Source organism: Triplophysa rosa, linkage group LG1 (assembly GCF_024868665.1).
Source record: "Triplophysa rosa linkage group LG1, Trosa_1v2, whole genome shotgun sequence".
In the NCBI taxonomy this organism is placed as follows: domain Eukaryota; kingdom Metazoa; phylum Chordata; class Actinopteri; order Cypriniformes; family Nemacheilidae; genus Triplophysa; species Triplophysa rosa.
In genome coordinates this window covers 26,782,515-26,804,607 of record NC_079890.1, presented here as the reverse complement: position 1 = coordinate 26,804,607, position 22,093 = coordinate 26,782,515, and the positions used below count along the sequence as shown (strand labels likewise).

At 37.5% G+C, this 22,093-nt stretch overlaps 1 protein-coding gene across 1 annotated transcript; it reads left to right on the top strand.

Moving 5' to 3' along the window:
* Positions 1-359: 359 nt before the first annotated feature.
* Positions 360-2,913, top strand: LOC130562586 (general transcription factor II-I repeat domain-containing protein 2B-like). Its single transcript, XM_057351559.1, has 2 exons — positions 360-1,396; positions 1,476-2,913. Exons 1-2 carry the CDS (start codon positions 455-457, stop codon positions 2,454-2,456), a joined length of 1,923 nt encoding a protein of 640 aa, XP_057207542.1. The 5' UTR covers positions 360-454; the 3' UTR covers positions 2,457-2,913.
* The last annotated feature ends 19,180 nt before the right edge of the window (positions 2,914-22,093 follow it).

The following is a 22,093-nucleotide window of genomic DNA, read 5'->3' as shown; positions in this document are numbered from 1 at the left end:
TAGATACTACTGCAGACCAGGAAACATTATTTTTTGAGTATGCTGTTCTTCCCAAAAAATATGCAAATATCTTTTTCTTATCTAATTGTAAATAAGCAGCAAAATTCTAATTCAGCTGTCATTAACAATGTTGTCATCAGTAGGTTTGCCCTACAGCAAAAATCTAGCTTTTAAAATGGTCTTTACTGTGTGTGTTCTAGGGCTGTCGCGATAAACCGACGACAAATAACACGTGATTTAAGCACAGTTTTTGAGCGAAGTACGGGAAAATGGTTAATGCATCCGAAAGCCAGAGGGCGCTCTCGTGCGGAAACTCCAAATACGCGCTGCAGAAGAAGACCACGCGGTCTAGAATCTAGGACAGGGGTGGGCAACTGGCGGCCCGCGGGCCGCACACGGCCCGCATTATCTTTAAATACGGCCCGCAGGACCATATCAGTATGATCGCTGAAAAATGAAAAGACTGCTGTTAATTCTCCAACCAGGAGAGGGCGCTTGTTTCTGCCGGTCACTAATTAACCGTAGTAGGAGATGTGCGCTATTGAGAACGTTCACCAAAATGAGTAAAAAGAAAAGAAAAATTGACAGTGAAAACCGTGTTTTCCAGGCAAGATGGGAAACAGATTATCTTTTTACCGAGTTTAAGGGGGCACCCATGTGTTTGGTGTGCTTGGAAACGAAATCGGTTATGAAGGATTTCAATTTAAATCGGCATTACGCAACTGCTCACAAAGAAAAATACGAAAGATACACCGGTGATGCAAGAACTGCTCTCATTTCAGATTTAAAAGGTAAAATACATCGTCAGCAAAACCTTTTCACTAAATGCATGACGGTTCAAGAATCATCATTGAAGGCATCTTATGCGGTTTCACTCGTGCTTGCGAAAGCGAAAAAGCCGTTATCAGAGTGCGAAACTGTAAAACAGTGCGCGATTGAGATGGCCAAAGCATTTGGAGACGAGAAAATGGCCAAGAACTTTGAATCGGTGTCTTTGTCCCGCCGAACGGTAACACGACGAATTTCTGACATACAGTGTCAAATCCAAGAAAAGCTAAAACAGGAAATAGAAAATTGCAAATACTTTTCCCTCGCGCTGGATGAAAGCACGGATGTGACGGATGTCAGTCAGCTCCTAATCTTTGCAAGAACGATCACCGAAAAATTTGATGTACACGAGGAGCTGTTAAAGTTGGTATCATTACATGGCACTACAAAGGGAGAGGATATTTTTAAATCTGTTGAAATTGCGGTGAATGAGCATGGAGGCTTTGCTAAACTATCTGCTGTTGTTACTGATGGAGCACCAGCAATGCAAGGAAAAAAGTCCGGATTCGCTGGGTTACTTAAGAAAAATGGTGTTAACTGTCCTGTACTGCACTGCATAATACACCAGGTTAGTAGAGTTTTCTTTCATAGTACATTAAATAAAATGAAACGTTGTGTCATGGTCAGTAACTAATTTTCTTTTATAGGAGGCCCTGTGTGCGAAGATTCTTGACTTCAGTCACGTCATGAATGTAGTGACAAAAGTCACTAATCTTATTCGAGGTGGAAACAGGGCACTCAATCACAGGAAGTTTACGGCCTTTTTGGATGAAGTCAGTGCTACTTATGGGGATTTACTGATGCACACAGACATCAGATGGATGAGTCGTGGAAAGTGTCTGGAAAGATTCTTTGCGCTGCGGACCGAAGTCCCTGTGTTTCTGGAGGACAGTATCAAATCGGACACTAGCGCTTACTGCAGCAATCTACGGGATCCAGAATTTCTTTGCGATCTCGCGTTCCTCACAGATATGACTGCGCATCTGAATAATCTGAACACACAGTTACAAGGACGGTCTCAGGCTGTTTCAGATCTCTACGGTCATTTGACTGCTTTCAAGCGTAAACTCATCCTTTTTCACGACGGATTTTCGTCTGATCCGGTAAATTTGACACACTTTTCTGCCTGCGAGGAGATGCGCAAAGATACTCCCGAATGCGAGATGTTTTTTGCAAAGTACAAAAAAGACATCGAAAGTCTACAAGAGCAATTCAGAATTCGCTTCCAGGACTTTCACGCCATGCAGCATCGCATAGACCTCTTCGCAGACCCTCTGAACGCAGCTGTCAGTGAGCAGCCTGGTGAGATGCAGCTAGAACTCTGCGAACTTCAGTCCGACCCCTTCTTCCAGGCAAGGCGCAATGAAAGAGGACTTGAATTTTGGAAACTGCTACCTGAGTCCCGTTTCCCCCTCCTCAGAGATTTTGCACTGTTTATGCTCAGTATGTTTGGCAGCACTTACATCTGTGAAAGTAGTTTCTCAACAATGAAGCACATTAAATCAAAAGACAGAAACAGACTGACAGATGACCATCTCTTTCAGCTACTGCAGGTTGGCTGTACAAACTTTCAGATTGACATTGATTCAATTGTGCACCAGCAGGAGAAGCCACAGGTATCTCATTAAGACTATTTGGCATTAGGAATGTTGTCATGAAATGATCTATAAATTAATGTGTTTGGAGAAATGTATGCACTGAATTGTTTTTATATTCAGTATTTTATTACTATTTTAATTTATTTTTATAGGGATTTAATAACTAATTTTTTCCCAGTTAATAACTGTTTTATATAGCACTTTTAACTGTTCTCAGAGGGTAGTTTAAAAATGTTCTCTTGGCTACTAATCAAAAACAGTGTTTTTGTACCTTGGTTGAAATGCATACATTTGTTTTTATTTAAAAAGTTGGCTGTTTGAATGAGCATAATTGCACAAGTTTTATATTTAAACTCGTGGCATTAATTGTATATTGAGTTCCCTCAATAAAAAGTAAATTGTAAAACGTGTCTCTAGATTAATACAGTAATCTGGCCCCCTGGTATGAAGGAGAAAAAATGCTGGCCCTCATCATTATGAAAGTTGCCCATCCCTGATCTAGGAAATGCATATGGACGTCTTTTTATCACTGTTACTCAAGCCTCGTCAGGTATTTTTATGATAATAAAGTATATTTATAATGATCATGTTTGACGGGTGTTGCTTTTTCAAATGCACATTATAAGCGACTCAAACTCGCACTGCTTTTAGATCGAGCAGCATTTCCTACTGATCCCAGAGCCGTGCTTAAGGGACAAGCTACGCATTAAAAAAATATCGACACACTGCATATCGCAGCGAGCTCGATTTCAATAGGATTGAGTGGTATCACGATAATTTATTGTGCTGCGTTTTACCTTTTGTTCTTCTTTTCTCCCATCAACAAAACCTTGCGTCTTGGTTCAGCATTGGGGTGTGCAGTAATGATAAAGAAAAAGGGTATTGGTCATTGTTGGTGGTCACCTGAGAACTCTGGGTTTTATAAAGCTCCTCTGCACAGTTTAATTCGATTCAATTCAATTTGATCTATATAGTGCTTTTTACAATGCGTTCTTTCAAAGCATCTTTACAGGAAGAAAGACAAAACAAACAATAAAGTTAGTATTAGTATTTTAAACAGCTGGACAATAATACTGTAGATTACAGTACAATAGGACAGCAACCACATAAAGTCACTGATCTGCCAGCGCCAGTTCTCTACATTTGTAGTCACATGGGGTCATGCTGTACATGCAGAACATAAGAGTTCAGGGCAAACCATGTTCTGCCCTCTGCATATGGGAATGAGACAAACGTTCTGTCCTCTGTGGTTTCCAACTGTATTTTACACTAGTGGCTGCAAAGACGATGAAATGAGACTCTTGGAGAGAGGATGGGCTGTAATGTGAAAACAGACAAGCATTCCTGAGTGGAATCCATTTATCATACATCAAAAGTTGAAAAAGGAGCCTTTGGCCGGGCATATTTCAATGTGTTTTTTAAAATGCCACTGCATCATGAAGAGCCAGCCCATTTTTTGCCTATATGAGAACCTAACGCCTCTTTTTGATACCGCCAGCTTATGTATTCACATTGATCACCTTCAGAGATGTTTTCACACATTAGATTTCTGAATGCATGTCCTCAGAGGGCGAATGGCTGAGTAGGAAAAGCCAGAGGTTAGGATATTTTGACGAGTACTGTTTTTTCTCTTGTTGGGAATTGCCGGCATCCATTAAGCATGTCAAAAAAGTGTCAGATAAAAAAGGTGAGGAAATCTGATAGAACACACGGTGTTAGTAAATCTCTCAAATGTCAAACAAGTAATTTGAGAGATGGAAAGTATTTGGTCGTGCCCGCTCTCCCATCATCAAATTGCATCTGGGTTTGCTGAGCCCTGAACAGAAATTGGTTTCTGCCTACAGGAAGATAGTGTCACTGCAGGGGCTCAACTCTGACGGTCGCTCACATGATCTCGCTGGAACGTGGGGATTGATGAAATGTGGGCTTGGACAACAAAGTCTGTGTGTCCCTTTGCCATTTATCTCTTTTATTTTTAATTAGCGCAATGTTGAAATAATTAGATGTTTAACCAGCGTTTGCGATTATAGTTCATAGTGCACTCTGCTGTTATATGCAAATTTTTCAAAACCATAAAGCTTTTCTTTATATTCTGGTTGAAATTAGACAGCCCCTTTGACAAGCTGCAGCATAACACACACCTTCAGCTTTCTCATTAGACAGAGTGAGTTCCAATAAAACGATGCCCAAATGATTTATTATAGTTTTTATCACTGCGCCAATATATTAAAATTGGCAAAATAATAAAATGAGATATTTTTAGAAGTAATTTGACACTGATGCAATTATTTTGAGACGTCAGAATGAATAGCTTGATTTTGTGACAAATCTAAAATCTGATCCATAAAATGAGATTTAAAACTCACAGCAAGTATGGTATCATTCTTGTTTGTAGCACAATTGTTTAAAAAACTAACCTGAAGAATAAGCAACAGCATTAATGATGCTTGTCTTATCAACACAAAAAGGAACACACTGTCCCAGAAAACCAAACACCAGTTTAACTCATTGCCAATTATGCAAGAAAAACGTAACAGCCGATACATCTGAGCAATTCATCATGCAGCAGCGTTTGTTTTGAAGTCTTTGGTTTGAGTCTGTCAGTGCATCGGTTATCCATGCATTATTTGCTCATCAGGCTCTGACTAAATTCATGCTCAAAACAATGTCACTATAAATATGATGCCATTTCATCAAATCTGGCCAAACAACATTTTATTCTTGTTCATTTTCTGATGTATTTCGCATCCCATGAAAAAATAACGTTAGATGTCAAATGCACATTCGTCCAAATCGAACACTTACATTTACAGATATAAGGCATTATTACATGGTCCATCCCTAATGCACATGTTTCCATTGCTTTTGAAATGAGCCTAATGTCTTCTGCATCTTGCAGACCTCAAGGTGAATCCGGTTTTCAGCGAGTATATTTCAGTCGAACAGTTGGATGCCTCTGTTCTCATGCTGTTCTTAATGTGCTGTATCTCTGTTTTTCTGATCTCCGCTGCATATTAAACAGACAATGTTTTTTGTTGTTTTACAAACGAGTCTATAAGGAAATAAAATCATTATTTTTGATAGATTTTCTCTCTTTCATATAAAGCAACAATTCTCATGCGAGCTTTCCTAAAAATATTTAAAAATGTCTAAAATGTATCCTGTAATTTTGAAAAAGAACAGAAAACGTTTCATAGTTTCATGTAATTTAACTAAAGACTATGGTAATGTTGAAAATACAAGAGAAAACTGTTACAGTTGCATTATTCTCTAAAACTTTTTCCAGCTCAATGGCTAAAGTAGAGTGATTTTATCATTCTGAACTCTTTCTTTTTTCCATCCAGATTCTAATCATAAGTGTTTATCAGCAGCTCAGGAAATGGCTTTCAGAAATGGCTTTCAGTCCTAGCACAGATTGTGAGGAGCAATGACCTATTTGTTTAGGGCAGCTAAACAGAGGAATTTCACAGCTTGCCGCTTTGGAGTAAGTGGTTGAGAACTATGCTACAGCCATTTAGTCTCGGCATTGCTTGGGTTTGATTACCCAGGAGTGTGGGTTGATGTTGAAACACATTACTGAGACATAATGTTCAGGGTGTATTTGTGTACAGATACACTTACACACACATAGCCTACTGTACTGTACTGTACACACAACCCCCCCCCCCAAAAAGGCTCATGTCACATGTTTAGGCAACACACGGCATTAGGTCTGAATCTGCAAATGACTTTCTTTTTTTTTGCCGAAAAGCTTTGTTTTAGAAATTCATGAATACTATTGTCTATCTTTGTATTGTGTGTATGCAAAATTATTGGATTATTCACAATTTCATTATTCATTTGAAAGCTTCAGGCATGTCTGTACTTTTACCTTTTATTCACCTTTTGTGCTCCACAGAAGAAAGTCGTACAGGAACAACACGACTGCGAGTATATGATATTTATTTCTGCGTCAACTAGATCAGGTGAGAGTGCTTTAAGTTTACTATAACTTTTCCTCATATGCATCGTGTCTTTTGCTGACAGACATCGATCAATAACTTTTATGCCGTAGGATGTGCTTTATTCTAATAGGGATGTTTGAGGATGTGTCTTTGGAGAATAAGAGGAGAGATCTAAAGACAGATCTCAATATCAAAAGCGACGTGCTGATAACTGAAGGAAGTTGAATGAGGCGATTCCCTGGCTGCTCTCATTGTTCTGTAGCTCAGAGAGAAAGGCGAGAGGCAGCTCACAGGGCTCTTTGGGAGCTTTCGTGGCCATTGAGTCTAAACAACCCTGGCTCTACGTATCAGCATCTGGCCAACTGACAGTAATGTGCCCTGAAGGAGAGATCAATGCACCTCGGAGCATTTGCGCTCTCACAATGTCACTACTTCAGCAGACGCTTTCTTCTGCTTTCGGCCATTAGTGACCAGGATCTCTCTCTGTCTCTAGCCATCAGCATTGAGTGTGAATTAAATGAGTATAGAGTGTGCTTAACAGGCCTCTGATCTAAGAGAGACATCATATAAAAAGTCATCGTATAAAAAGAACATTTGTTTTTGCAGTAATCTGAGCGCACACAGCGTCACACATTGACTTTTGTTTGTTAAAGACATATTAATTGACCTTTACAGTATCTATACAGAGTTATATGTAATAATTCTACTTAGGCCATTTTAGAATGTTAGAATAATAGTAAACTCATCAAAACTTTGGAAAACACAAATGGAACTATGGGAATTACTGTATGATGTAATAATAAAAAAGTAAAATAAATGTAAATGATTTTATAGAAATTAATTTAAATATATAGCACTTAGCATCTTCTACTTTCTCTTAGCCTAGTATTTATTTTTCAGAATTTTGCCATTTTATCAGCAAAATTTTCGAGGTTTCACCCTAAACTTTTTGAAACAGTACTGAAGGAATTTCCATCTATGCTGGGCTCTTATTAGCTGTCTTTTCATCATTACTTGGTCTCCTTTAAAACTATATTTGTTTCATAATGTTGTTAATATTTTTGTTAATGTTTTGTTAAAGGTCCAGTGTATGGAATTTAGCGGCATCTATGGGCTTGCGAATTGCAACCAACGGCTCACTCCATCCCACCCTTTCGAAGCACTACGGTGGCTGACACAGGACTAAGATGTCGTCACGTTTTCACTTCTTTGCCGAAGGAGATAAAGTATTTACGAAACACATTCTGTAGAGCAGTTTGTCCGTTTAGGGCTACTGTAGAAACAACAATGGGGAATTCAATGTAAGGAAACCTGTGTTGACAGTTGTAACTAATTATTAAATATAAAATTTATAAAACTAATATTAAAACTAATTTACAACATTTAAGCACACAGTATGCTTTCAGCTTACAATATTCTACTGAATATTGAATGATAGTGTATATACAGTATATACACGCATAGCTGCTGAAGAGCTGAATGTATTAACAAATCAGAAGACTAAAGGTGAAATACAGAACAGTGCTAAGGAAACAATGTCTGTGAGTTTAATGAGCTCTCTGTTTGACACTGTGATTCTCTTCCAGCAGGCAGGTGATGGCTGTGGAGCAGAGGCCAGATGTCGATGTGGCTCTGGTTAAATGTTTAGGAGCTGATAGCTTGAGGTAAAGGGAGCACCGGCGGGGTGATGAAATCATGTGTTATCTCTAATGTGATGGCAGAGGGGTGGGCAAGAGTCAGCACAGAGGGCAGGAAAGTGGCAGCAATTAATTCACCTGCCAAGGCCTATCTGGCCCTTAAGCTCAACATGTTAGTCTGTACAACAAGAGGGAGGGGGTGCCGAAGGTCCTGTGTAATATAGAATAGGGTGACGGTGTTGCAATAAATTTTTTATGGAACATGTTTTTCCACCACATCTGGGGCTGTTCTGTTCTGGGTGATATTGTTCACCGTGTATGTATGGATATACTTTGGGCCATTTAAGAAATCCCGCACTGGTTCCATCCATTCCCTAAACCTACCTGGTGCCTATACACAAGCAGGGTTTATCCTTGATAGATGGTCTGCATTGTTTCGTTAATGCTTATTAAAAATGCAATTATTAAAATTGATAGCAAATATTTGGGAGATATTTGCAAATTCTGTAATGCAATTGTTTTTCATGATACTATATATCAAGGTGATGGGCTTGATTTCCAGGGAATGCATGCTTTTATACATATACATAATGCTTGAAAGGTCTGTTAGATGCTTTAGGCAAAAGCATTTGCCAAATGTAAAAGCTGTCAGCCAGTTGTAGGTCAATAAATACTGATTCTCCATTGGTCTGTGTCTGTTTGATTTTTTTTTAAACTTAACTGGTAACAATGATCTATCTAAGGAATACAATTATTGTCCAATAGCAGCTTACACAGCACCTGCATGACTGTCTGTATCATCTATTCAATCATCTTATTGAACAAAAAGTGTCTAAAATGTCTCTTTTAGATCTACAACCAAAACAGCATTATAATGGCTTTTGATGGACTTGCAGTTAGCATCACTACAGTAGTGGTCCACATTTACAGTGCCATACGATACTCAGACTCGCAGAAATCTCAACGTCAATGTTGAGAGAAAGATTAATGGAATGTTGCAAAATCGCTTTTTGAGTTTGACATAAGGCATACAAAACATGACCACTATTTAAGAAATGACACTGGCTGCTAAGGTTGACAACCATGTCAAGAATAATTTAAGAATATCCAGAAGATGTATTGGGGCTGTCAGAGCATCAAAGTCTTGCAGATGAGACTGTGTCACTTTGCGACTGTGTGCCATGAATTAAACATATACGTGCAATCACATACCCCATTTTTTAATCTTTTTTGTAATCATTCTTCACACAATAACATAGTGTGTAAAGTGTGTCTTGTTCGACAAATCAGATCTTGGTTGATTTTTATTAACTTTTTATTAACCACTGTTAAGACAAAAATGGATTAAGGATGTAATTTTAACAAATGTATTTGGTGTGATTATTTGAAAAAAAGTGATTTAAAAAGCACAGTTAATGTGACATATTACAAAAACACTTCTTGTTGAAATGGTCCTTACCTCAGACTGACAAACTAAGTTGGAAATTGGATCGCTCGGGACTGCAGGCCAGCGATAGGCTTATGTTTACTGATGTGGAAATAAACAATGTATTGACTTATAAACCTCTGATTTCGGTGGGATTTGTTCAGTTGATACATGCAATCATAATCATCCATTCTATATACCGCTTATCCTATGTACAGTATAGTCACAAGAAGTACACTGGAACCTATTTAAGACTTTGAGGCCAACGTTGGTTCATTATTTGGTATATCATTTCATTTTAATAATTGACAATTGACAGTCATAATTAATTCAAAACAAAAGATAAGAAAACATGAATTCCATAAGTGGAAGCCTCGGTGTTGGTTCATGCTTATCAAAGTGGCTCTCAGCTTTCTCTGAATTATGTCACATTCTCTCTCTCGGGACACCACAGCTCTGTTTGTTGAGGCATAATGCCCTGCTTAAACAGGCTTGTAATTAAGTCTTCAGTGTCCTCATTTCTGCCTTCTTCTCCTGTCTGTATCTGCGGCCTGCACCTTGTGCTGTGATTCTGATTTCTTGCTCTGCCTCCTTATTGCTCACACATATTTGCCAGTCCCACTGGACTCCAGTCATGCTCTGCCTCCTGTTTATTAATTCATTTTAAACCTGTCTAATTAAAGATCCGTACACAAATAGTTACCTGTGAAATCATGACCTGTTATAAATTTATACTTTGTATGCACTACCACTCAAAAGTTAAGGGTCACTTACTTACTGATTAATAGTTTTGGAATACTTTAGTGAAGTGATACAACTATTGAATAACACAAATGGAATTTTGTGGTGACTAAAAAATGGTCAATAAAGCAAATTTCTACATATAATAATTCTACATAACCTAAAGAACATTATGTGAAAATATCTTATTGAAATATTTAATATTGATTGAGTAATGTCATGTCAAAGACTGAAATAATTGTGCAATTAATGATTAAAATCAAACTTTGATGCTCATTATCTCATAATTAGATTGAGACTTTAGCCTGACTTTCATAGACTGGGTCATATTTTTTATTAAAACACAATTTCAGTTTCCTGACAAATTAATAGCCGACACATTTACACAATTCATATTTTTGTCTATAAAACTAATTTGAGATATTTAAGCATACACCAACAAATCCAAAAGAGAAACATTTGACGTAACTTGACCCTAAACTTTCGAACAGACTGTCTATCATACTGAATTCACATTCCATATTTACACGTGTTGTTGGGGTATAAAAACAAAAGTATTATGCATAAACATGCCATCAATCCAAACAGAATGAGTGTCCTGGTAAAAATAATGTTCAAACAAACATGCAGTCTCTGCTGGATCTATAAAACAAACCACAGTGATCCACAGCTTCCATGCTACAGAGCAGAAACAAATGGACCTCCAACAGCAAGCACAACAAACAGAGAAATACACACAAAAAAGAAAAACAAGAAACAGCTTCGAGGCCTGACTCAAGAAGAAAGTTACACAAACTCGGTTACACAAAATCAACCAACATGATGAAAGCGTGATGGGTGAACAAGCGCACAAAATGTACTTTACACATGACTTTACGTTTCCACTGTTTCCACTAAAGATGAAGAGATCTTCAAAAAGAATACCAAGATCATCACAAAAGATCAGCATAAAAGGAAGAAAAACAGCTACTGCCGTAAAAGATTGAGATGTCTGATAGACATCACCACAAATAAACTTATCAAGGCCAACAATGAGAATTTGCAGGTTAATAATTTTTAAAAATATATTATTTATATTATTTGTAAGTTATGTGAAGCTTACAAAAAATCTAAACTAAAGACATAATTTATTGAAGTGCCAAAGTCTCACTTGGTCTAGTTGAGGGCTGGTGTGCATGTCCAGCGCACGGTAAACATGTTTCTATATTGTTGGATGCTCTTTAAATGTGCAGTGAACTGGCCGTTTTTATTGCTTTATACTATTGTCTGATGTCTACTTATGACGTTCGCGTGGTTTTTACATTCGAAAACATCAAAATCAATAAGTAATAGGCTGTTTTCTACCCTGGTTTTGAGGCCGGCTGGAGAAACGCTCGGTTTTTAAGGGCGGGCCGCATAGAAGACTTGGAAGTAAACGCCCACTGCTATGATTGGATAGCAGCTTGCGTAGTTGACTTAGTTGGAGCCTTCTGTGGATTTGGTTAGACACGTAACGTTACGTAACGTGATTTTACTCAAATTTACGGACTTATTTCCCGGATGTGATGGCAAGGCTTTGCGTATAGTTTGTATAGCCTATAGTTGTATGGTGTTTAGTGATATATGACCGTACATGTCAGCATTTAAGACCCGTGAACCGGACAGAAGATCACCGCGATCGCGGGTCTGAAATGTTATAGTTTTCATGATAAATAAACAAACGGTAGACTCCCGGCCAAAATGACCCAGCACCAGAAATAATATCAAAACACTTCAAAGCAGCCTCCATTATTCGCAAACGGTGGATAAAACCTTGAAAAATGATATATGAGCCCGCCAAATCACAGAGATGCCGATTACAATTATTACAAATGATGGTTACACTCGCTCTATCTGGTTCCGTGCAGCTTGTGTTCAGTACTGTCATGTGCGAAACAGTGGGCAGGGCTCGAGAAGTAGGCGTTGATATTCTTCTGTGGAGGCGGTGTTCAACCTGTCTATGTCATAGATAGGTGCACTCCAGGACCTGCTGTTGGCTGAGACTCGTGTCAATAACTTTTGTTATTTCAGTAACAAGGGCATTTTCAGGTCTGACACTTACAGGATGTTCGCTTGAATACGATTGCCTCTTATATAACAAAACCTCGGGTTAAAATTGTGGTCCTAGTTCACTGCACCTTTAAACATATACATTAAAATAAGAAATACTTTCATATTTTTTCTTATAACACTAGAAATGCAGTCTGGCTAGACGGGGACAAAGCACTTACATTTACAAACAGATTGCATAATTGCAATTAGAAGAGTACAGGAGTGTCTGGTACTGTATAGGTCAATCCTCAGATATAACCTTTCGTCTTTCTCGGGTGCATACAAGAGTTTGAAATTAAATGAACGGAGCCACGCAGGGGACAGGTTCTGCAACATGGGGGATATTGCTTTCAACATGGCTTAATTGGCTAAATGAATAATGGGCTTGCTCTCCTTTCACTGTCAGAGGAAGAAATGAATTTGAGTCGCTCTCCAAAGAATTGAATCACTGACCGGCCATCCAAGAGACCACTTATTATTTTGCATTCATTTTTTAAATTACAAAGTGACAAGGTCACCTTTGCATACTGCAAGTAGAATCCTCCGCCGTTTAGAACGCCAACATCTAATCAATACAGGCGGGACATATCTGCACACTTATTTTTCTCAGCTATTATACGAAGTTCTCTAGGTCAACATGCATCACATGTTATGGCTTATATGTAATTTAAGCAGGAAACAGAGAACTGTTGAATAATACATTGTCTGTCGGATTGCATCAGCAAATGCCACAGACATGTTTCAATTATACCCTTTTGTTTTGGTGTTGGCTGTAAAATAGTTTATGTACTGAACAGCTGCTTAGTCTAATGCACCGATTTCCATCCACAAATCCATTTAGACATCTCCAATTACAAGCCAGCAGATAAAAGATATGAAAACTTTGACAAGCGATCATAAAAACGTTGGCGCCGTTTATTGGCAGCGTAAAATTTTAGGAGGGAAAAAGCGCTGGCATATACTTATCTCTGTCTAGGTTACAATGTACAGTTTCTGTGAGAAGCATTTGGTGATGCTCTCTATAATGGCCTCATTGCAAAATTTAATTTGTTGTGATTTTTCAAGCTAAATTTAATTTTGCACAAAGGAAATTTTTTTTATTTTGTTCTAAGAGACGCTGTAGAACTTTGAATTTTTCATGTGATCTTTTAAAACCAAATGAAGTTGAATATGCTTTTTGTTTTCTTAGGTTTCTCTTTTCTAATATGAACATTTGTTCAACCAAATTAAACTGCTGAGTGAGATAAACACAGGAAATCCATTTTTCCGGCACTATGTTGCTTTAAGTGACAGCAGGTGAGGCAAAAGAGGTAAAAAGTTTGTGGAGCGTGTGAGGTGTGAGTAATCAGAAATTGCTAACCTACAGCAGCGAACAGCGTGATGGGTTGAGTTAATCCATCAGATTTCCTTTAATTGCTACACTGCTGTTTTTATAATGAGGGCCCATTAAGTTGTCACCCAGTGATAACGTGTATGACCCTGGAGCAAGGAAATGGATTAAGCTTTACCGACATCCCACCCGCTCTCATCTCCTGTCATTCATTCAGCAGGGTCTTACAGAGAGAAATGATAGCGAAGCGCTCTAACTAAAGAGCTCAGGTGTCTGTGCAGAGAAAAAAGCCTGGTGTGAGGACATCGTGATGGTTATTCACTTCACATTGCTGTCAAGGACATCATTATCTTCTGAGGTTCCTTCTTTATGAACGGTTTAAATGTCACAATGATTATTTTTATAACGCCGATTGCTTTTGGCTAATTAGGACTGAATCTTAATGCGCTATTCACCTTGACTTCATCAAGCAAGTGTTTTTTCCATTTCGCATGTATGTACTTGACTCATAATGTATGATGCACTTTTTAAATGCTTTCACAAGCGGAATCGTTTGCGTGGAGACTATAGTGGCACGTGTGCTTGTTAGAGACGGGTTTCTCCTCTAAAGAATTATAAATGTTTCCATCTAATTAAAAGTGACAAGGCAAGAGGAAAAAATAATGTCCAAAGGGTTTATTAACTTTCATTGTCTTATTAAGAAGGCTGTCTGGTGAGCTTTTACAGAGTTTGGTTTCAATGAACTATGTTTATTGACTTTAAAACATTCACCATAAAAATATTGTCTGCTTTGCAATAAATTCCGAGCTGTCCATTTAGATAATGAAAAAGAAGAGGCAGTTAATCTGAATCCATAAATGTGGATCTTAATTTGGCACAGCCTTGGATATATTCTAGACTGAAATTTCTGAGACTGAACATTTTAGGAAATAAAAATGAAATATAATCAATTAACGTTCATAAAAATGTATGTACAGTATATATTGTGAGAATCCATTGTACCTACATGGCAGGCATTTTGTATTTGCCTCTCTCAGTTTGAAGATTCAGTGTTTTGAGAATTTTGCCAAGTGAACATTCTGTCATTTGTTTACCCTCATGTTACCCTCACGTTGTTCCAAACCCTTTTGTACACAAAAGATGAAATCCTGAATGATGTTCTGAATAACTCTATCTACGTTTATGGAAACTGAAGCTGTCAAGCCTCGAGTCAAAATGATGCAAAAGCTTGATAAATATCAGCATGATAAAATTCCATAAGCGATTCATAATATATTACAAACCATTCTGGAGCCATACAGTAGCTTTATGTGATGAACATAAAGCTACTACAGTATATAGCTTCCTCTGCCTGTTTTACCATTGTAAGAAAAGTTGGCGTCAGATGAGGAAGAGGGCAGTTTCTATCAGTAATGTGAATCTGAAATGTGCTTAGCCATTTGAAACACACTTATGCCCTAATGCCTGATCTCATCAACCGTGGCATCATGACATTGTTTCTGGGCCAAAGCCTTGCCACACCTCCATATTTCATCACTCACCAATGATAACTTGCTTCCAATGCAAATGACTGCTTGTCAGAATTAACTCAATTATTTTTGACAGCTCATTACTACACATGTTAGCACATTACCCCCAACCGCCTATTCTCAGAAGAGGTGAATCACTTTTAAGCCAATTATAAAGCACTTTTTCAAAGGCAGGCATTACACAAGTTCATCAATAGGATTACACTGGACAAAGTTCCCTTGTTAATATAAATATAATTCCCTGGTTAATATAAATCATTTGCTTCCAAAGTTAATTTAAAAGACCCAGAGCTTCTCTGCGCTCTTACATTTCATCAGTTTTACTAAAGTTACATTTTCTTCCTCACCTGCTTGCCTTTTCCCCCACCGTTGCTTACTGTTATTAATGATCTTTTTCTGCATAGTGCTTACATATTGAAATGAAACTTAGAGGCTCCCCAAATTTTGGAGTTTGTTGTTCCAAGTGTGCACTTTAATGTGCATCGGTGACCCATTTGCTGAGGGAAGCAGCATGAGGTGTAATAATTTGAATGCCTTGAAATAGCAGTCTTGACTTAAAGAATTACCTTTCATGATTAAGAGCCCTGCTTCCCATAAACCCCATGTCTACCCTTGCTGAACTCAAAGGCACACTTTATATTTTTATCAGGCTTAGCCGATTTTTTCTGTATGTCTGAGGTTATGTGAACTTGCAAAGCATGCAATACCAATCCAGATGGGTTGTGGGTAATTGTAGACATATATAGAGCCAAAATAATAGATGAATCTAGTGTATAAAACAATGTTATTTGTCATCCTTTTCGTGTTAGAAAAATGTTTTTTTCTTCAAATGAAGATTTTAATTCAGGCTAGGTCTTATTATTCAAACGTTTATAAAGCCCGCGTGAACATCCTACCACCATATGTTTACAGCCATTCTCTGGACTGCCTCATCAGTCTCTCCTCCACTGGAGTGTAGAGTCTGGGATGCTAAGTAGAGAGTAGATAGAGTACAAGAGGTTTAAAAGCACATGTAGACATTCCATCGTGCTGTTCATGTGCATTGGTTTTAGTTTAGCCGCATCTGTACTGCAGTAATGAGTATGAGATAACCAAGCTGATGCAATACATGCAATTCATCCTGCTGAGAATTAAATGGATGGTTCACCCAAAAATGAAAAAAATTCATCATTCTCTCACCTTCAACACTGTATGACTTGTATGACTTTCTTTCTTCTGCAGAATGCAAAAGAAGACATTTTGAAGAACGTTGGCAACCAAACACTGGACTCCATTGACTTCGACACAAAACCAGACATTTCTCGAAATAGCATATTTTGTTTTCCACAGAAGAAAGAATCATGTACAAGTTTTGAACAAGATGAGGGTGAATAAATGATGACAGAATTTATATTTTTGGGTGAACTATCTCTTTAAGTTTTTGGATGGAGGGGGCAGGTGTGTAGCTATAGACTCCACATGAAGCCAGATAGGACTGCCACGGCAGTTTCCCTATCCAATCTTTTTTTCCCTTTTCATGGTGTCGTCTCAAGAAATATATATGATACAAAATCTTTATACGTATACAGCTAAACACGTCTCCATGTGGATGGCCTCTCAGTTGTTGAGTACATAGTATCAGCCTGGATATGAAGAGCAGGATTAAATTGATGTACCCTATGGTGCATTTATGGTACACATTGACTCACTTGAAGTGAGAAGTCATGCCCAATTGTCGTCAGAGGTGATCTACTCACTACTTCGCAACCAGAGCACCTACATAATGGCCTTCTCATGAATTTGATTTTGTAAATAAAAACAAGCGCGATCTGCGTTTCTACTCAATGTACAATTTTAAAAGAGTTCACTAAGAGCTGTGAGGGAAACTGATCGGAAAGGCAATGCTAAAATTGAACAATTTAAATCTTTGAGTTTCTAAAGAAAATGTTTTCTCTCCCTGACCTCTTTTTCAGTGCCTCTATCGGTTATACCCTGAGCACCTAGTCTGTGGTTTAGACAGATCATTCCAAATTCTCTATTTCAGTTGGTGACGTGCTTCACATCAGGCGATCATTCACCCAGAGAGAGTAATGGATTGGTGAACTGCGTAATTACCTCATGCACAATACAGGTCACTTTAATTAGCAACCCCTGAGATATGTGTGGTGCTATGGTGGCCCAGAGCGCCTGATGAATGCTGCAAGATATAATTTATGAGATAATGTGGCATGATCGCTTCTTTATGGTTCCTTGGACTGCAGGTTTTGACTTGACTTCATTACAGGGCCACTGCCTCTTTTATGTCAAGCTACGGATAGCAATAAGCTGTTACATTTAGTTTAATGCAAATGACCCACTCTAATGACCACATTAGGGATTTTTCAACTCCGTTTAGTAAATGATTAGTATAAATAGACATGCCCATGCTTGAATTTTAATGATGCACATTGTCCTGTCATTTTGTAGCGCTGTATAGGAATCATCCCAATGTTACGTTGCCATAACCGGAAAGATTCCTTCCTTCAAAATGACCTGATAATTGCAAAGAGTTCTGTGAAATGTCTGAGCAATTACTGTTTAGATGCTATTGTCAATGCATGCTATTGCTTTCTCTATTTTTGCCCTCAAAGGTAAGCTTTCAGTTTGATTCATAAATTAATCTGCTTCAATTTCAAGACTATTTGTTGCCTTGTTTTCAAAACTTGTAGAAATGTCTTTGTTGTGTTGAGCACAAGGATAGATATTTGGAAGAATGTAAGCAACTGATAGTTCTGGGACATCATAGTAGGAAACATTATCGTATATTTTTTTGTTCTGTTGAACACAAAGTGAGATATTTTGAAGAATTTAGGAAAACAAACAGTTCTGGGGCACCTTTGACTATCATTTACATTTTTTCTACTATGGTACACTCTTAACCCGAATTAGTTGACTTTACTAGAAATTTGCGTGGAAACCCGTTGCACTAAACTTTTTTAGTTTTTGCACGGGATGAAACTAAACATAATAAATTGAATTAACATAAAACCTTTGGTGGGTGCAGTAGACAAATCAATTTTGCATCAGCTCTCTTCGCTAAAAATCATTAATTCACATTATTTAATTTTACTAGTTTTTTATTATTTATTTTACTTATTAATTTTACTATACGTTTTGTATACTAAAATGTAAAATAAAACAATAACAATGTTTCACAAAAACAGTTTTTTTATTGTTGACAACAATGAACAGTTACTTGTTGAGATTCACATAGTTGAGCATCGTGGGCTTTCGTATGAATCTTAGACAATTGGACCTTAAGTGCATTAATGGAGTTAAATGTGCACAAACAAGCTCGATGTAGGCAAGGAAATGGAACAGTTCTGCTGTAGCTTCCATGTTTTAACCTATAATGTTTTAATAGGTAACCCCGTTTGTCACATATATATTCACAAAACCTACATTTCCACTGCATCTTTGCAAAAACCTGTGAAAACAGAGTATAAGAACTTTTAGAAAGTCATAGAAAATGAGTCGATACAATGCCATTGTTAACATCAATTAGCATCTGCTAATGACCTCGCCTTCTAAACAGTTTAAGTTACCACTAACGTTATAGATAAAGAGAGAAAAATCACTTTATTTATAACTTTAAGTAGAATTTTTAGTAACGTATTACCTTAATACATCAGAGATAACATTACGTTAGCAACAAACACGTGTAACTTAACGTTCATGGACATGTGCAGATAAGAACCAAAAGAAAAACGTTTGCCAACCAAATACACACGTTGTAGCTAAAATATGAACATACTGAAACAGTCTGGATAACGTTATAAACGGTGACCTGACAGAAATAGCAAAATTTAACGTTATAACTACACTGTTAAAAGGCAAACAAAATAGCATCGACAGGCACATTAACACTCTAAATTTTTAAAGCTGAACATCAGTCCGGATTTTGGGTTATCACATTTGTCAGAAATATATCTACAGAAAAACTTTGTACACTTACCGATTTGCTTTTTTTGAAAACCCACGTTAAGCACGCGCAATCAGACAGGTTCACTCTTCCCAAATACACCGCATGCTCACCGTCAACCTGTTTCAATAGGCCCCTCCCCTCCCTTTCAAAAACATAACATAACGAGTTGTATCATCTTAACATGATCATTAGACTCACATTTTTTTCTGAATAGTGCAAACAGCTAATTTGTCTTAATAATGAACACGTCTTTTGAAAAAACTATAATGAATAAGCAATGACCACTTAAATTGTTTAATTAACAAAAAATCCGGGTTTACAGTGTAGTCAATGATGTCCCAGAACTGAAAATTACTAACGTTCTTCCAATTATCATTCTTTGTGTTCAACCGAACAAAGAAATTTATACAGGATTGGAACAACTTGATGGTGAGTAAATGATGATAGAATTTTCATTTTTGGGTAAACTATCCCTTTAACTAACTAGATTACAGACCCAAATCATTTGTAGTTTATGATTCCTAGTCAAGCTTGATGTTACACGCTTACCACGTTCATGCTTTTATGATGCATATGCGATTTAGGCATGGGTGATAATCAGCCATTTTCTATCATTTACTTTCACAAAGAACTTCACACAGAGCTGAAAAAGCCTTCTCTAAGCATCTCTTGACCATCATCGACTATTGAGTGCACATTCACTAGATGTACTAGATGTTATATACTAGCACGAGAGGGAATAATCTTCAGTTTTGGAGGGAAAAATAGCAAAACAGCTGTTCCAGAAACTATCAAAACATTGCTTTCATAGATCCCCTTCTCGCGGAAGCCAGGGCCTGTCATTACAACCAGCTGGCCTATAGACTTGATTTATGACTGAATCTGTTTGGTTTCTGTTACGTGTTTTACCGATGGCCACTTTTGCCATTACGGCTACCTGCATGCAGGTGGTTTGATGTGAGCAGATGAAACCGAGAAAACATATAATGCTAGACAGCAGGTGTTTTATTAACTCGTACACAGATAGAAATGTAACCTTGTGCACTGATACATTAATTTTGTGCCTGGGTAATTGAACATACTGTTGCTGCCTCCCAATATAGCACTGCAATCTAACTGTTGGGTAATCGTATTAACAGGAGAGACTGTAGCTCTGTAGAAAATAATTATTGGTTGTTTTTATAAGTGTTAGAAAACAAAATGCATTTAGTTATTTTCTCAGTGTTGTTAGTATTCACATTCAGAATCTTTAAAACTGTAAAAGCAGTAGGTGTACCCTTCATTCCACAACAATAAAAGCCCATCAGAGCTGGATTTAAAGGGGTAGTTTATCCAAAAATGTAATGAAATCCTCTTGCCATTGTAAACCTTTATGACTTACTGTCTTCCACAGACCACAAAAGAAGATAAGAAAGATGGTAACTGAACAACAGCGATTCCCATTCACTTCTATTGTATGGACAGAAAACCAATGCAAGTGAATGGGCACCGCCGTTGTTCGGTTACCAACATTTTTCAAAATATCTTGTGTGTTCGGCAACAGGTATGACAGAATTTTAATCCCTTTAACCACAAGCATTGGCTGAAGCTGTCCAAACATTGCTTCGTAGTGCCTGCATGCATCATTACACTAACATACTAATGTTTTGAATACAACAATTTATATCTTATTGAATGTTTAGTTTTATTACATTCTTAAGGGGTACCATTTTGATGGCAATTTCCAGGTCCAACAGCATCTCTGTGTCATAATTTTAAGTCATGGGAGATGACATGGCCAGTGGTCTCTCTCTTTTGCAATTTGTCCTCTGTTGGAGTTACATACCTGGACATGGCAAACACACAGAGAAAAAAAATAATGGCAGATGACTGCTTGGACAGCGGATGATAAAACACTAATAGAGAAAACAGCTGTCATATAACCAGGTTTTCTAGGTCAGCCGAGACAGCCGACCCATTTATCCAACAGTAATGGTTTTCTATTGATAATATTCTCTTTTGAGGTTGTCAGGACTGAGTCACATATTCAAAAGTAAAAAAAATTAAAGATAAAAATTAAAAAACACGCAAGAAGTTGTGGGCTATTAATTTAAAGGTAAGACTGCTTAGAATTTAACATTTCAAGGCAAGCGAATCCTTTAATTCTTAAAATACAAAGGCTCAGCTCTTCTTTCATATAACAAAGAAGTGTTTTAGATTATGCATATTCACTTCATTATAAATAATTCACTACAAACATTGCTTCAAGGAGAGTCATTTCCTCCACCCGTCTGTCAGAAGTTCACCACTGCGGGGATGTGGCTACTCCTGCCTGTGGCCTGAGGTGAAAGTGCTTGTGTGTGTGGATGTGTGTATAAAACTGGCAGATACACACTGTCAAAAATGCTTTAAGTTTAGATGATTTTTTAATCTAACAATACTCTTTGTAATAAAATAAATAAAAAAAGCAGAGAAACAACAAAGGTGCAGGGTATTGCATTATATTGAGAGACATTTTTAGATGGGCAGGTCTCTTAGAGTTGTTGTACACAATTGGGAAAAAAGCTAGATATGAGCTTCTTCCATTTTCCAGCTGGAAAAAATCAAGTAAAAAATAAGCCTACATCATGTCAGACATATTTTTGACAGGCATTTAAAAAACTCAAACATTTCGTATAGAATACTTTTAAAAAGCTCAGGGTTATTTTTTGCATCTGATTTAATGGTGCTTTTGGCTCACGCGTCCCAAATCCAATAATCAAAGTTTGCTGTCATGTTCGGCATTTCAGTTCCTCAGAAGCTCACTGTCCTTAAATTAGTTTCTTGTTCAAGCTCACTGCCGATCTCAAGAGAACAAACTGATCAAAAACTTTTCCTTCCTAGTTGCATTCTTTAAAACGGCTTTGGTTCCTTGGGTCTTATTAAAGCTTTACATTTTTCCTCCCACAGCCACCATTAGAATAACAACTATTGTATGCATGTTGTTTTAAAGCACAGTGCAGCTGAAGCTCATACTTATTTAAAATTTAAAAAATGCTTATTAAAGTGGAAGTGAGATCCACAGTTTT